The sequence below is a fragment of the Leucopleurus acutus genome (genome assembly GCF_964270905.1).
Source record: "Leucopleurus acutus genome assembly, chromosome: 14".
Classification (NCBI taxonomy): Eukaryota; Metazoa; Chordata; class Mammalia; order Artiodactyla; family Delphinidae; genus Leucopleurus; species Leucopleurus acutus.
In genome coordinates, this window is record NC_139156.1 from 53,355,238 (window position 1) to 53,368,899 (window position 13,662).

Genomic DNA, 13,662 nt, shown 5'->3' on the forward strand with positions numbered 1-13,662 from the left:
TTTGTTTGTGTTCGAGCCCCAGCTCAAACTCAGCCTCAGTGCTCTTCCCACTGCAGCACAGGCCTTACTTAATCCTTAATCCAAAGCAGTCTGCCTGGTGCTACAGAGGAAACAGATACACCGCAACCCCACCCGGTCTCCCTGGGAATGCAGCCCCCACAGGGCCGACACCCCCTCTTCTCCCTTCCCCACTTACCCTGGGTTCACTGTCTAGTTTTGCCTCGGGCACGTAGCTGCCTGTCTGGGGAAGTGGCCTCGTGGGCAGGCAGAGCCCACCCGAGTGTGCTGCCCTTCTCCAGCAACCAGGCAGTGAGCCGTCTGGACCCCAAAGCCCCATCGCAGGCTTGTCTGCCGGGCTCTGCAGCTCCCTCCCTGGCAACCTCGTGGTGGCACTGGATCTCCAGTGCATGTCTTCATCGGTACACAGGGATGCCACCCAAACCACTGCTCTCCCACATGACCAGCTATCTCCGAAGGCAAAGGCGGACTGCAGGGCCACCTTGCTGAGCCTCCCTATGGAAGCTGTGCTGTTGCAGGCCACAGGCTACTGGAGGAGACGTCACCGCACCACTCCCAACTACCCCTCTTGGCCCAGAAACAGCCCGTACATCCCTGGTGCTCAGGCCGCCCTCACACACACCAGCCCCGAGTAGCCACTCACTATGAAGCCAGCCCACCTCCCTGGAGAACTTGTTTAAAAACATGTTTTTCTTATAAAACCTTCTAGGAAGTAATTCTAATAACAAAATACCATGGGGTTCTCATAAGCCCTTGTAAGAGCAAAACACCCCGTAACTGAAACGTCCACCCGCAGGAGTTAATGGGGGTGGTTGGCAGCCTTCCTCATGTCCATCTCCTCCCATAGGAGCCTGGTTTCCCCACCACGTGGTTTCAGCGGGATGGACAAGCACAGGGGGCTGGGGCAGGGGGGGCTTCCCTCAATGGGACCACCATGCCGTCCTCACCAGAGGCTCAAGGTGGTCCTTGGTGGGGTCTTGCCTCCCTCTGCCTTGGGTGATGGGCACACTGACAGGCAGAGCAGACAGGGGAAAGGAAACCCAATCCTCGGCATCACTGAGTCACTCGGATCAAACCCTTAAAGTCACCCCACCCCTGGACTTTCCAGGTTCAGGAGCCAAAAGCCTCCCTTCATTGTTTAGGCCAGTTTCAACTGGGTTTTCTGTTACCTGTGACTGTAAACATAATCCCCGTTCCAGAGCAAGGTTCATTCACTCATGGCAGTCCTGCAGTGGACTGCGAAAACACACTGTGGATGCGTATGCGGCCACAGAGAAATATTTCTGAGATACACTGAGTAAAACTCATTGTAAAACACACTTCTCATTTGTGTGGAAAATTCTCATTTGAATATGCATGGACCTTTCCTAGGAGGGTACTTAATGGTGGATGCCTCTGGAAAACAGGACACATACTTTTTACACTCTGTGCTTGGATACTGAAAAAAACAGATTAGTTTAAGAGCCCTTTGAGGTAATAAAAATTACAGTCCAAGGGGATAATTTAGTTTGGTAGTTACTAAGCCATGGTTTTGAAGCCCCTGCTGATGTACGAGATGCAGAGCATGGGAAGAAAGCAGTGAAGAAATAACTCTTCCAGACCTTTACAAGGCACACAGACTTCCTCCTTTTACAAAGCTGGAGTCTCTAAAGTTGGTGAGTACACCAGAACAGTATCCATTTGAATGTAGCCTTAACTTTCTCCTTCCCAAAGTTATACTGCCATTGCCATTCTATAGAGCCCACATCAGGTTTTCCTGAGGTGTCCTGGAGACCCCAAAAGCATTTTGAGAATGAATCTACCTTTACTGTAGCCTTTGAGGAGGAAAAGCCAGGTCTTACTGAGTTTACAAGGAGCTAAAAAGGACCTAAAGTTGTATAATTCTCTGGATTTTTGGAGAGAGCACCCAGATGAAGGAGAAAGGAACTGCAGGAGGCCCAGTCTGCCCTGGAAGGCTGGGAGGCATCCTCTTGGATGACAGACAAGCACGTGGAAGCACCTGTACCAAGATTCAACCCTGGGGACAGGTTACCACAGTTTGGGGGCCCATATCCTACAAACCCTGTGGCCAGACACCTCACATGACCCTAGAGCTAGAAAGCGCCCACCCATGCAGGTCATACAGCCACCCCACTCACCGGGGACAGCTGAGGGCCCTGGACCACAAGGTGACAGGGCTGAGCTCCTGACACCTGAGCAGGAGGATGCCCTGGGTGCTGGGACCACGGCAACAGCCCCTCGCCTTTCTCTGTGCCTCTGCAGTCCACACTCTGAGCTTGCTGGCCGAGACGCGATCAGGTGGTCTCTACTGCCAAGACTGAGTCCCTCCGTCCTCTGCTGGCCTCTCACCCCGCCTCCTCTTCTGGGGAGCTCTCCCCTGGGGTCCCTAAGATGGCAGTAGCCTACACTCACAGGCACGCCCATTACTGCCCCAGTGGCAGCCCCCAAGTAGTATCTCCTGAAGAGAAAGCTATGCCCGATCCCTCACCGCCCAGCAGGCTTGCTGGGTGGACGGCAGCCCTGGCCATGCGAGGAAGCGAGCGCGCTGCTGCTCAGAGCCGGGGCCTCCAGCACAGGGTGGGGCTGAGCTCCTTGGGGATGACATCATGCTCCCCCAAAGGTCCCCCCAAACCAAACCAGGCACCCAAATCCAGGTATAGAGACGGGGATCCGCACTCTTCCTCCAGCTGCTTGTCAACGTGCCCCAGAGCCCAGTAACTGGCTCATCCTCAGGACACCGATGCTTCCCAGTCGTGCCCTTGGTGCTGGTTTTGCTCAGCAGGCACCAAGCAGAGGTTCAGAATCAGGAGCTGGCAGGCACCCAACCTCCTATTTTAGTTGCAGGTGCAGGTTCAGGGGCAAGAGGCTCCCAGAGTTTCAACCCAGCTCTTCCAAATCCTTGATCAGCATCTTACCTCATGTTTTTAGCATAAAAATGGCTTCCCCGAGCTCTTCTGGTGACAATCTGTTTTTTTTTTTTTGCGGTACGCAGGCCTCTCACTGTTGTGGCCTCTCCCGTTGCGGAGCACAGGCTCCAGACGCGCAGGCTCAGCGGCCATGGCTCACAGGCCCAGCCGCTCCGTGGCATGTGGGATCTTCCCGGACCAGGGCACGAACCCGTGTCTCCCGCATTGGCAGGCGGACACTCAACCACTGTGCCACCAGGAAAGCCAGACAATCAGTTTTTAAGTGTTAGGTACTCTGTGTACTTCCTACGTTCCAGGAAGTTCTGGACCCATTAATTTTTATTGTTATTCATGTGGAGAAGACCAGCACGGTCTCATGCACCAGCACAGATGGCTTTCCTGCCCGGCTCACAGCCCTGCCTTGGGGGCACGGGAGCCCCAGGAGACAGGTGAGCCCTGGCAGGTACAGCTGAAGGTGGGACAAGGATGGGCGGGAGAGACCTGAGAGCCCTGGCGGCAGCAGAGGACTTTGAGGATGGGGTGGTCCAGAGTGCCAGGTGCTGCAGAGGCCAAGAGAGGCATGGAGGCCGGTGATTGGGGTGTGTGGCTTTCAGTCAAGTGAGGAGAGTACTGGGTGGTGGTGGGAGGGGGACAGAGCCCGGACGAGCAGCCGCCTGGGAAGGAAAGCAGTGGTGGGGCGTGGGCCGGTAAGAGGGCAAGATGGCCAAGGCAAGCTTTCTGGGATGGGGATACGTGGGATGGGGCGAGGACAGCAGGTGGGAAAGATAACAGTGCAGAAGCCCCAGGAGGAGGTGGGCAGGAGGGTCACAGGAAGGATGAGCAAAGACCCTGAAACTTCAAAGCGAGAGTGTATGGGGGGCCAGGAGGGGAAGTGCAGAGGCACAGGCTGGCCTCTATCCCAGTCTGAGAGGACAGGGAGTGGCTGGAGACTCAGGGTAGGCTGGGCAGGGAGTGACTGGGAGGGCTGCACTGCGGCTCCATGGAGGGAGCCCAGTGTGCTGGAGATGCCACGTGAGCATCCCTTATCCTGCACTTCTTTTCTATTCTCATCCAACTCAGAGTCAGATGAGATGGCTGAAAGTGGCCAGCAAGTTTCATAAACTAATTGGAAAACAAACCCAAACTCTGAAAAAGTCACAGCTAGACTTCACCCTGAACTGGGCTGTGACCTGTGAAGACACTTGCAAGGGGTCCAGCCACCAGGTCCACGTGAATAGATGGGACAGCAGGAGCTGTTGCTGCCCACACACCAGCGGTGAGGGCCTGGGGCCACCGACTCCCCCAGGGCAGCCTGGGTCAGAGGTACCTGGCACTGCCACTAACCTCCTCCACAGATGGGCCAGCAGGTCTAAGACACACAGCTCATGCAGTGGCAGTGCCCAGATTCCAACCCAGTGTCCCCAGGCTCTTTTGCCTGGACCTTACTGCCTGGGGCTGTACAGTTATAACCTAAAATAACATTTCCTCCGGCCCTGTGGAGTCAAAGTTCTACCTTATGCTTCCAGCTGGGCATAACTAAGCCACAAGCCAGCTTGTTCCAGGTGTAACCTCCACACAAAGAATCACTGAAAGTGGCACACAGAATCTAAAAAAAATCACCCGATGAAATTTATTTCAGATTGTGCCAACCACCTACCTTCCCGTCATGCCTACCCACACCCGATCCCACCGTTTCCCTCGGCAGCCGAGTTCACCACTGAGATGCTTAATGCCATCTTGATATGACCCCAAACAAAAACAATCACAACAACAGCATTAATATAAAGATATATTCCATAAAAGAGTTTGGCAGTCAAAGAAAAGCATCACACTTCCTAGAAACACAAGCATTCTTCCCCTAGTCTACAGAGAAAATTGTAAAAAAACAAAACAAAACCAACATCGTCAACAAACACCCACCAGTATATACCACGTTAGCATGTACACTTCGGCAAGTATGTGAAGGAGGCACTCCATCCCTGAACGACGAGGACAGAACGGGTACGAGAGCCAGAGAGGCGTTAGAGTGGAGACCAGCCAAAGATGCACGAACGCCCCAGCTCCGCCTGGGGGGTTATTCAGTACATAAGACAGACTTCATTTCCAACAGCAAGCCCCCAGTAGCCCTGACAGGAAAGGTGGACACGGTGACCACAGATATCCCCGTCAGGGGGTGGAAGGTCACCATGAAAGTGAGCAACGAAACGTCTGAGCCTCTACGCAGCTGCAGGCTGGGGTCCGTGGCTCGGCCCAGGGGCCTGGCTACGGGGCTTCTCTTTCCAGGGAGAGGCGAATGCCAGGCCGGCCAGCCGGCCCTCAGCATGTGGCCTGGAGAGGAGCCCTGGCCAAAGGGGTCCAGCTGGCCATCTCTGGCTGGGGCTCCCCGGCCTTGCAGTGGGGGAGGGTCAGGATCACGATTCAAGTTCCGGGTAACAGTTTCAGTAGCACCAAGACCAGAAGACAGTGAGGCCAAGTTGGGAGGGGAGTGGGGGTATGCATGTGGGGGGTGCACAGACGAAGGGGGAGCATGTATGTGCAGCTGGGTTACTAGGGGTGATATGGAGAAGCTGCTGGAGCTGGTTCGTGGGACACTCAAGGGAATTGAAAGGGACGGCGTCAGTCCCAGACGCCACGTAAGGCTGTTGAGAGGAGAATGCCAGAGGAAATGAAGATGTGGTGTGAGAACATTCTTGCCCTATAAATAAACTATTTACACACTTCAGGAAAAGGAGAGCTGACTCCGCAGGAGAGCCATGCCCACTGCCCCCTCGTGCCCTCAGGGCATAATGCTGTTGAGGCTGGAGACAGTTCCCGCCCTGGGCGCCAGGGGACGATGGACGAGGCACTCCCGTGGCACCAGCCCCCGCACTGGCTCAGGCTTACTTCACTTGACATGGCCGAGGATCCTGCCAACACCCCGACCTGTGCAGACACTGCGGGCCCCCCTGGCACTCAGAGGGCCACAGAAGGTGTGGCTGCCCCCTAGGCCAGCACCAATGACATGAGCGGTGAGGAGGCCAGGGTGCAGCCACCAGAGCCGTCTGTCCCTCAGAGTCACCTCCCCCACTTAAAGACATACCCTCTGACTCCAGGCAGACCCCAGCGGGGCTGCTGGTCACAAGTCTGTGCAGGTGAGAGGGGGCCCCTGGGTCTCCAGCACCAGCAAGCAGAAACAGAGATCATGTCACGCGGATGCTGAAGGCGGGGTGCTGGCTCGGGCTGGGTGCGTCCGTTTCTCTCCCTCTGGACGTGGAGTTGATGGTGGTGAAGGGCTTCGGCCTCCACGGCGTGGCTCAGCTCTGCTCGCCCACCTGTGGCTCCTCAGAAGTGGTGGCCTGCCTTCACTGCCTCAATGTCCGAGATCAGGGTCCTCGCCAGGAAAATGCCAAATATCTGACAACAAAGCCGGCAGAGGCAGCGGCCGTCAGCATCGGGGCCGAGGGGGAGGTGGGGCAGGGCACCCCGCACTTCCCATCACCTCCACACCCACCCGCAGAGGCTGCAACTGGGCACGTGGCCAAACGAGACCAACCCACAGTTAAAACAAATGAGCCCGGGCTCTGCTTTGCTGCGTGAAAAACAGTGGGATCTTCCCTAAAGCCTTGAAGGGGCAAACAGCAGGCACCACAGAAGCAAAACGGACGTTCTGCCCTGCCTGCAACATGACCACGCACATCCCATATCACAGGCTGCGACTCGCTTTGTACCCGGGGTGAAACGGAAAATGACAGGGTCACCCTGACTGGTTCTGATTCCCCAAATACCAAATCTCGAATGTTTCCTGCAAACCTGGATTCCACCATAAAAACAAGACTGTCCCCGATTTGGGCCATGCTGGTGTCTGAAGCTACACCCCGACCTCAGTGACCAGGATAATCACGTGGGAAGGCTGATCTTTTCCTACCAGGAACAGACTAATGTGAACTTGGTGACCTGAGGAATTCTGCTCCCCTCACCCCCCACTTTCAATCCCTCTTGTGGCTGGTAGCTGATGGGCCAGGCCTTCTGAAGTAAGAGATCCTTGCCTGCTTTGCAAGTAAATTTTTTTCTTTCTTTTTCCAGATGCTTCTGTCTCTCGGCCTTCCTTTGAGATCAGTCAACCACTGAGTGAAGGAGGAAAAAGGTGCGTGGATGGCTGGTGACCCCGCGTCCACGCCAGTCACCCTCTCCAAGGCAAGGTCAGAGCCGAACATTTTCTAAATGGTGGGTTTTCCACAGAGCAGCAGCCTCCGCTGCCTCCGAGCCTGCCTGGGGGGCTGCCAGCTTCTCCTCCCAGCCCTGGGCAACCCTGGAAAAACTCCTGGTTTTTCTGATTCACTGAATTCTTGACTTTCTCCCACCAGTTCTTCTCCCGGGAGACACTAAGCAGCCTACTCACCCTGGGCCTCACGCGCCCTCGGCCACCGGCATCTTTCCCAGTGTAAAATCTGGCTCAAGGGAACAGGTGCGGCCACAAGGGGAGAGGAAGCCACGAAGGGCAGCGGGGGCAAACCTGCAGCAGTGAGATGGCGATGAAGACGCCGGCCACGATGTAGATGTTCCGTGGGAGCCACCCCTCCAGCGCCTGGATGCAGCCTTTCGTGAAGATGGACTCGTCCCATTTGCTCTTCAGCTGCAGGGAAACAGGACAGCGGCCTGAGCCCAAGACACGCAGGCCGTCCCCACCCTGGATCCCCAGAGGGCTCCCGCCGGGGGCAGAGCAAAGCTCGGCGGGGGTGGGGGGGAACGAGGGATCTGGGAGGCTGGTGCCGAGGACAGACGGACAGACAGAACTCTCCAGGAGAAACACGTCTATTTGCCTCGGTCTCTGCCCCTCCCCGGGCAGTTCGCATTTTATAACCTGTCTAAGCAAAGGCTCCCTGGCTGTGATCTTTAACCCCTTTCTCTTAGGGCCTCCACACATTTCAAGGTCAGCTTGTTCAACACACCTCCACAGCCCACGTCTGGAGAAAGGGGAGGGGGATGAGGGCTTGGGGAAGGAAAATGTGCCTTAAAGAGAGAAACTGGGGAAAGAGGGTTCAGCGTCTTTTGAGTCAGGAGAGGGAAGGGACAACGGCTTCTCAGAGTGTGCCCCCGAGCCCAGGTGAGCCTGGCTCCAAGAAGCAGAGCCAGCAGCAACAGGCTGGAGTCGACCCTAGCGGAGGCTCAGGCAGCACACAGGGATGCGGCCTCGGCAGACACCGCGTCCTCACCCACCCCGAACACAGCAGTCAGCCCCGGCCCCCCTCCCCTATCAGCCTCCCCCATGAAACACTGACGGAACATTCATTCGTTAGCAGTGTTAGGGGCTGAATTATGTCCCCCTAAAATTCCTATGTTGAAGTCTTAACCCCCCAAGACCTCAGAATGTGACTGTATTTGGAGAGAGGCTGTTTAAAGAGGTAAATAAATTACAATGAGGTCATTGGAGTTGGCCCTAATCCAATATGACTGGTGTCCTCGTGAGAAGAGATTAGGACACAGACAGACACAGAGGGAAGCCCATGTGAGGACACAGGGAAGAGGAGGCACCATCCAAGCCAAGGAGAGGGGCCTCAGAAGGGACCAACACTGCTGAGGCCTTGACCTCAGACTTCTAACCTCCAGAACTATGAGAAAATTAAATCTCTGTTATTTTAGCCGCAGGGCCTGGGTACTTTTTTACAGCAGCCCTAGCAACTGATGCAAGTGGCGAGGAAATTGGTCACTGAAGAAGCTGATGCTGACATAGGCCCACCGCTATGAAGCGGAGCTCACTGCAGAGGGAGTTGAGGTTTCCCAGCCTGGAGGGTCACATCCCTAGTGTCCACGGCCAACAGCAGGGTGCCTGCAGTTTCCCCGAGATCCTTCTCCTTCAGAACAGCTGTCATTCACATCACCAGAGGCCACCAGAGCAAGGACTGGGGTGGGTCCTCGCCTCTTCACGTGCAAGCGCACACTCCGTACGGCCTGAGGAAGCCCTTAGAGGGCTGAGCCCTGCTCCTGCCCTGAGCCTATCTCCCTCCCTGTCAGCATGGCCTCCATAATGGCGGCTGGACCAAGCCATGTGCCTCCTGCAACTCCACCCTGAACCCCTACATAACAGACACCTCCTGGGACCCCAAGAGCCTCTTAAACATGTCGTCTTTGTTCCCCCAAACTTTCATCCATCTTCTTTCCACTAACGTAGCAACTGCTAGATTTTGTGACTGTGGTTCACAGAGCTTGAAATCACACCCATTACTGTTCCCATGAATCTCGTCTTGCCAGCGGCTCAGGGAAGGCGTGTGCGTGGCCGTGTGCTCCCGCTTGCCTGGTTCCCAGCTTCGGTGGCACCTCTGAGCTTAGTCTCCCCTGGCTTTCCCACTCCAATTTGCACTTGTGCTAAATCGGGAAGGTGGACCCTAGAGAATAAACCTGAAGAATTCAAAGTCATATGCATTGGAGCTCTCACCTGAGTCCTGACATCATAGCCACACTGTGTGTTCACAACTTTTTGCTGTAAGAAAAGCAGAAAGATTAGTCATTTTTGTGCTCCAGAAGCCGGTGGTAGAAAGCTCTAGAAGTCACAACCAAACACCAGCAAACACCTGCACCAATTCCATTACAGCTCATGCCTTTCCATCATGCTGCCAACTAACCTTCCATGCTAGGACAAAGGTCGGCAAATTTTTTGTGTGAAGGGCAAGATAGTAAATATTTCAAACCCACCTACGTAGCTACTATTCAACTCTGCTGTTGTAGCATGAACGCGGCCATTGACAATACGTAAATGAACAGGTATGGCTGTATTTCAATAAAACTTTATTTATGGACACTGAAGTTTGAATTTCATGATTTTCACGTGTCACAAAATATTATCCTTCTTTTGATTTATTTTCAACCACTTAAAACGGCTGAAACCATTCATGGCTCACAAGTCATCCAAAAACAGACAGCAGGCCAGATCTGGTGCAGGGGTTGTAGTCTGCCAATCTCTGAGCTAGAAGGGAAAAGCTACACTTGCTAAAGATTTCACAGTCACGGTGGAGATGTCAGACACCGCTGTGCAGCCTCTGCAGACCTGAACCCCTCCCGGGCTGGGGAACGCGCCTAGAGCCCCGTGGCCCAGCACCAGGCAGTGTGATGGTACTGACGGCCGTAGGGGCTCCCTTCTGCTCAGGCTAGGTTTGGGCAAACATTCAGTGCTCCTTCAAGGACACCCAAGGGAATTCCCTGACAGTCCATTGGTTAGGACTCGGCGCTTTCACTGCTGTGGAGCCGGGTTCAATCCCTGGTCAGGGAACTAAGATCTCATAAGCCGTGCAGCGTGGCCAAAAATATGGGGCGGGGGGCACCGAAGAGCTCAGTTTCTGGAACCCAAGGATGTGGTCTGTGGCCTGGGGATGAAGACAGGTGAAGAAGAAAGAACAGTGAAAGAATTCTGCACCACCCCCGGATGGCGATGTATGCCACCGCCCAGGGCTTCGGAGGACTGAGTGTTTGTTTTCTCCAGAGAAAGGAGACCAGGCCTCATTATATTCACAGCATCTTGTCCAGGCGCCCCTGAGTGAGAGCCCCTCACGGGAGGGGGACCACTGTTTTTTGCCTGCTTCACCCAGCACACCAGAGCCAGGGTGGGCCATGCAAAAACACTTATGGAATTTATAGGTATAGGATTTCAGAGCTGCAAGAGCCCTGAGGCGAGTGGAGGGGGAGCCGGGCACTCAATCCATCCGCAGAAAAGAAGAAGCCAGAGCCCTCAGGGAGGCAGGAACTGCTCCGCTCCAGAGGGACCGTCCATGCTCGGGCAGACTCACCGCGGGGTCGGGGACACAGCAGGAGAAGGGCACCCCACACTTCTCGCGGCTGTAGCTGGCGCCACTGCAGTTGAAGTAGACGTTGAGGTCCCAGTCTTCAGGGCCATATGCCCCACAGCACTGGTTCTGCAATCATAAAGCCGAGAATGGTCGGGGCTCTGAGCCAGGGCTGTCGTTGCCCCACGTAGGGTGCCTGTCTTAGGGACATGGGGTTCAGTGCACCTCTGTGTATCACACAGAGAAATCGAAGCCCGCCCCACGGACCTCCCATCACTGAGATGTGAGCGAGGTGACCCGAGTGGACCCTTAAGAAGGAAACTGTGTCCAGGTCCTGTCTGGGCCCAACACACCAGGCCGGCTCGGCAGTGCCCTTGGAGTCAGCTCCACTCCCTCCTCACCCTGGAACTTTCCCTTCCTCCCCAACTGACCCTCAACCCGGGAGAGTGGGCTTCTCGCTCTCCTTCTGATGTGGTCCTCTACTGCCCGCCGAGAGAACACCTCTTTGTGGGCAGTGTGCTTTCCTCCCCAGGAAAGGTCCAAGCTGACCCCAGTCACCTTTCGTGCCTCTTTACAGGAAACAGCTGCTGAAGTCTACTCCCAAGGAGAGTTATGGCTGGGGTGAAAGGTAACGCAATCAAAGCTCTGCCCCTGACCCGGGGTCTCCACCCTCCCTTCCCAGAACCCCCCATTATCTGGTGAAGCAGCAAAGAAAAACCCCATTTGTCTAAAAAATCGTAAAACCAAACAAAGTGAAAGCGGCACTGTGACGTCAGTGGCGTCCCAATCCGAGAGCAGATGTCGTTTTCACACTTGCCCTTACAGCTATCACGGTTATGGCCGTAATCACAGGCCCACAACCAGGATTTTGGCTTCACTTTCGGTTCTAAGGTAAAAATCCCGCCTCCCCTGCCCTGTCCTCCGTGGTTCCAGGTGCTCTAACGACTACCTGATATTCTACCATGAGGAAGCTCCATCATTTACTGAATCTCTAAGGAAAGGTATTTTTTAAAAGGAGAGGAAGGCAGTGGAGAAAACTACAATGTCGTTGAGGCCAGTGCAGAGAGGAACCACCCTGGCATCCTTGACACCAGCAAGCCCAAGGTTATGTGGAAGTGAAGAGAGAATGGCAGCCTTGAACAGAAAAGGAAAAGGCACAGGAGGCAGTGATGTCAGAAGAGGGTGGGATGGGGACTTTCGCAGACGAACACGGAAGAGATCTAACAACAGAGGAAGGATCTAACGACACAGGAAGGATCTCTGATCACATAAATGGGTTTTGTGGGATCCTACAATACATGAAATAAGGGGTAAACAAGTTCTGGTTAATAAGGAGAACAGCTCATAGTTATTTTTAATGCTCTTCTATTTTCTCCTCAGAACAAAAGGGTTCCATATAGAAAGTTCCTGAGGAAGCTAGGTTTTCTGGCAGAGCACAGATCAAACAACAGCCTTGCACAGGCTGGCATGGTGGGGAGCTGGTTTATCCTGGAACCGGGGGGGCGGGAGGGGTGGCAGGGATGGGGGACAGCAGTGGTCCCAGCCTCCAGGTACAGCCACACACAAGGGGGAGGAAGGCCTGACAGAGAAAAGGCCACGGCCTGGGACCGCTTAGACAAACCCCCAGGAACAGAGTCCAGGGAGGTCACATTCCTCTCCATCTGAAGAACCTTCCTCCAGGCAGCTCTGCCCTCCCAAACAGGAAGGGGAAAAGGTCCCGAGGAGGAAGGGGACAAGAATAGGCTCAGTCGGGGAGTCACGCGCCCAGCTCTACCCCTCAGCACACACAGCACCTAGGAGTCTGCAGCCGCCTGCGTGGCCAGGGCTGGAGAGACCCGGGCCCTGCGGGGTAGAGGGTAGGGTGGCCGTGGGTGCAGCTGGACTGCCTGCCCAAAGCAAATGGGGGAGGGCACCCTGAGAGCAAGCCTGGCCCGCCAGCAACCACAGCAGACAAAGCTAACCTGACCAGAGTCGGGGGGGAGCACCTCCCCTGGCCTCCCGGCTGTGGGCAGAGCTGAGAAGGGAAGGCCCAGTGTTCCCCACCAGCCTGGCCCCCGAGCCATGCACACAGACTGAAGCCAGAAAAGCCAAGCTCTATCAGGGAGAAGGTGGTGCTTACAGCTTTCTGAAGGGAGTCGATGAGGTTCTGCAGGTCAATGTCATCCCGGTAGGATCTGATGTTGCTCTCGAAGAACTCCCGGAACCGGTCCCTCACCCAGTCCTGGAACAGGAAGGCCAGCACGGCCACGGCCAGCTCCAGGAAAAAGATGAGCACAATGGCACTGCAGAACTGCAGGGGGACAAGCACAGGAGCAGAAGTCACTACACCTCTGGCCTCCCTGGCAGACGCGCATCCTTGTCCGACCCAGAACCTCTGCCTGCTGCGAACAGCACGAGCTCGGCACCCAAGAGACCCACGCTGGAGTCTGGAGAATCCCACGTTATTAGCTGGGTACTCTGGGCAACTCATCCCTACTCACACTGCTGCACTGTTGGTAAGAGTCAGATGAGTGAAAGTATGACAAAGCTCCAAGACAATGTACCAGCCACCTCCTATGAAGTAGCCCCCACTCCAAGGAAACTCCATCACGGGAATGAATGGCTCTCCTACCCCACCAGGTATCAGCTCCTTCAGGGCAGAGACTGTGCTCCAGACACGCTATCTGACCACTCTCCTCGCACATACAACCATCCCAGTTGCTAGAAACTTGTTACTCCTACTTTAGGGATAAGGAAGCTGAGGTTCACTCAGGTTACATACTTTAGATACAGGACATCTGAGTTCCCTGGCAGGGCTCTTTACAACTCTGGAGTTGCTAACGTTATCAGTACCTACTCTGTATGTGTGTATATGATAGTCAACTGCATAAAAACCTCTGCAGAAGCACAGCTGTCCCTGGCCACAATAGTGGTAGAATTCTGTAAAGGCCACTGCAGTCACAGGTACACACCCCCTCCCATCAAGGTGGGGCTCCAGCCTGTAG

General features: G+C 55.0%; 1 protein-coding gene across 1 annotated transcript in view; it reads right to left on the bottom strand.

Annotated features, from left to right (window-relative positions):
• Positions 1 to 4,699: 4,699 nt before the first annotated feature.
• The window catches only part of TSPAN14 (tetraspanin 14), a 28,424-nt gene continuing 19,461 nt past the window's right edge, over positions 4,700 to 13,662 (bottom strand). The window contains exons 4-8 of the mRNA XM_082855220.1: positions 12,798 to 12,968; positions 10,682 to 10,807; positions 9,337 to 9,381; positions 7,417 to 7,536; positions 4,700 to 6,317 (exon numbers count right to left, since the gene is read on the bottom strand). Coding sequence (XP_082711346.1) covers positions 6,246 to 6,317; positions 7,417 to 7,536; positions 9,337 to 9,381; positions 10,682 to 10,807; positions 12,798 to 12,968 — 534 coding nt within the window. The 3' untranslated portion in view covers positions 4,700 to 6,245. The remainder of the gene's footprint in view (positions 6,318 to 7,416; positions 7,537 to 9,336; positions 9,382 to 10,681; positions 10,808 to 12,797; positions 12,969 to 13,662) is intronic.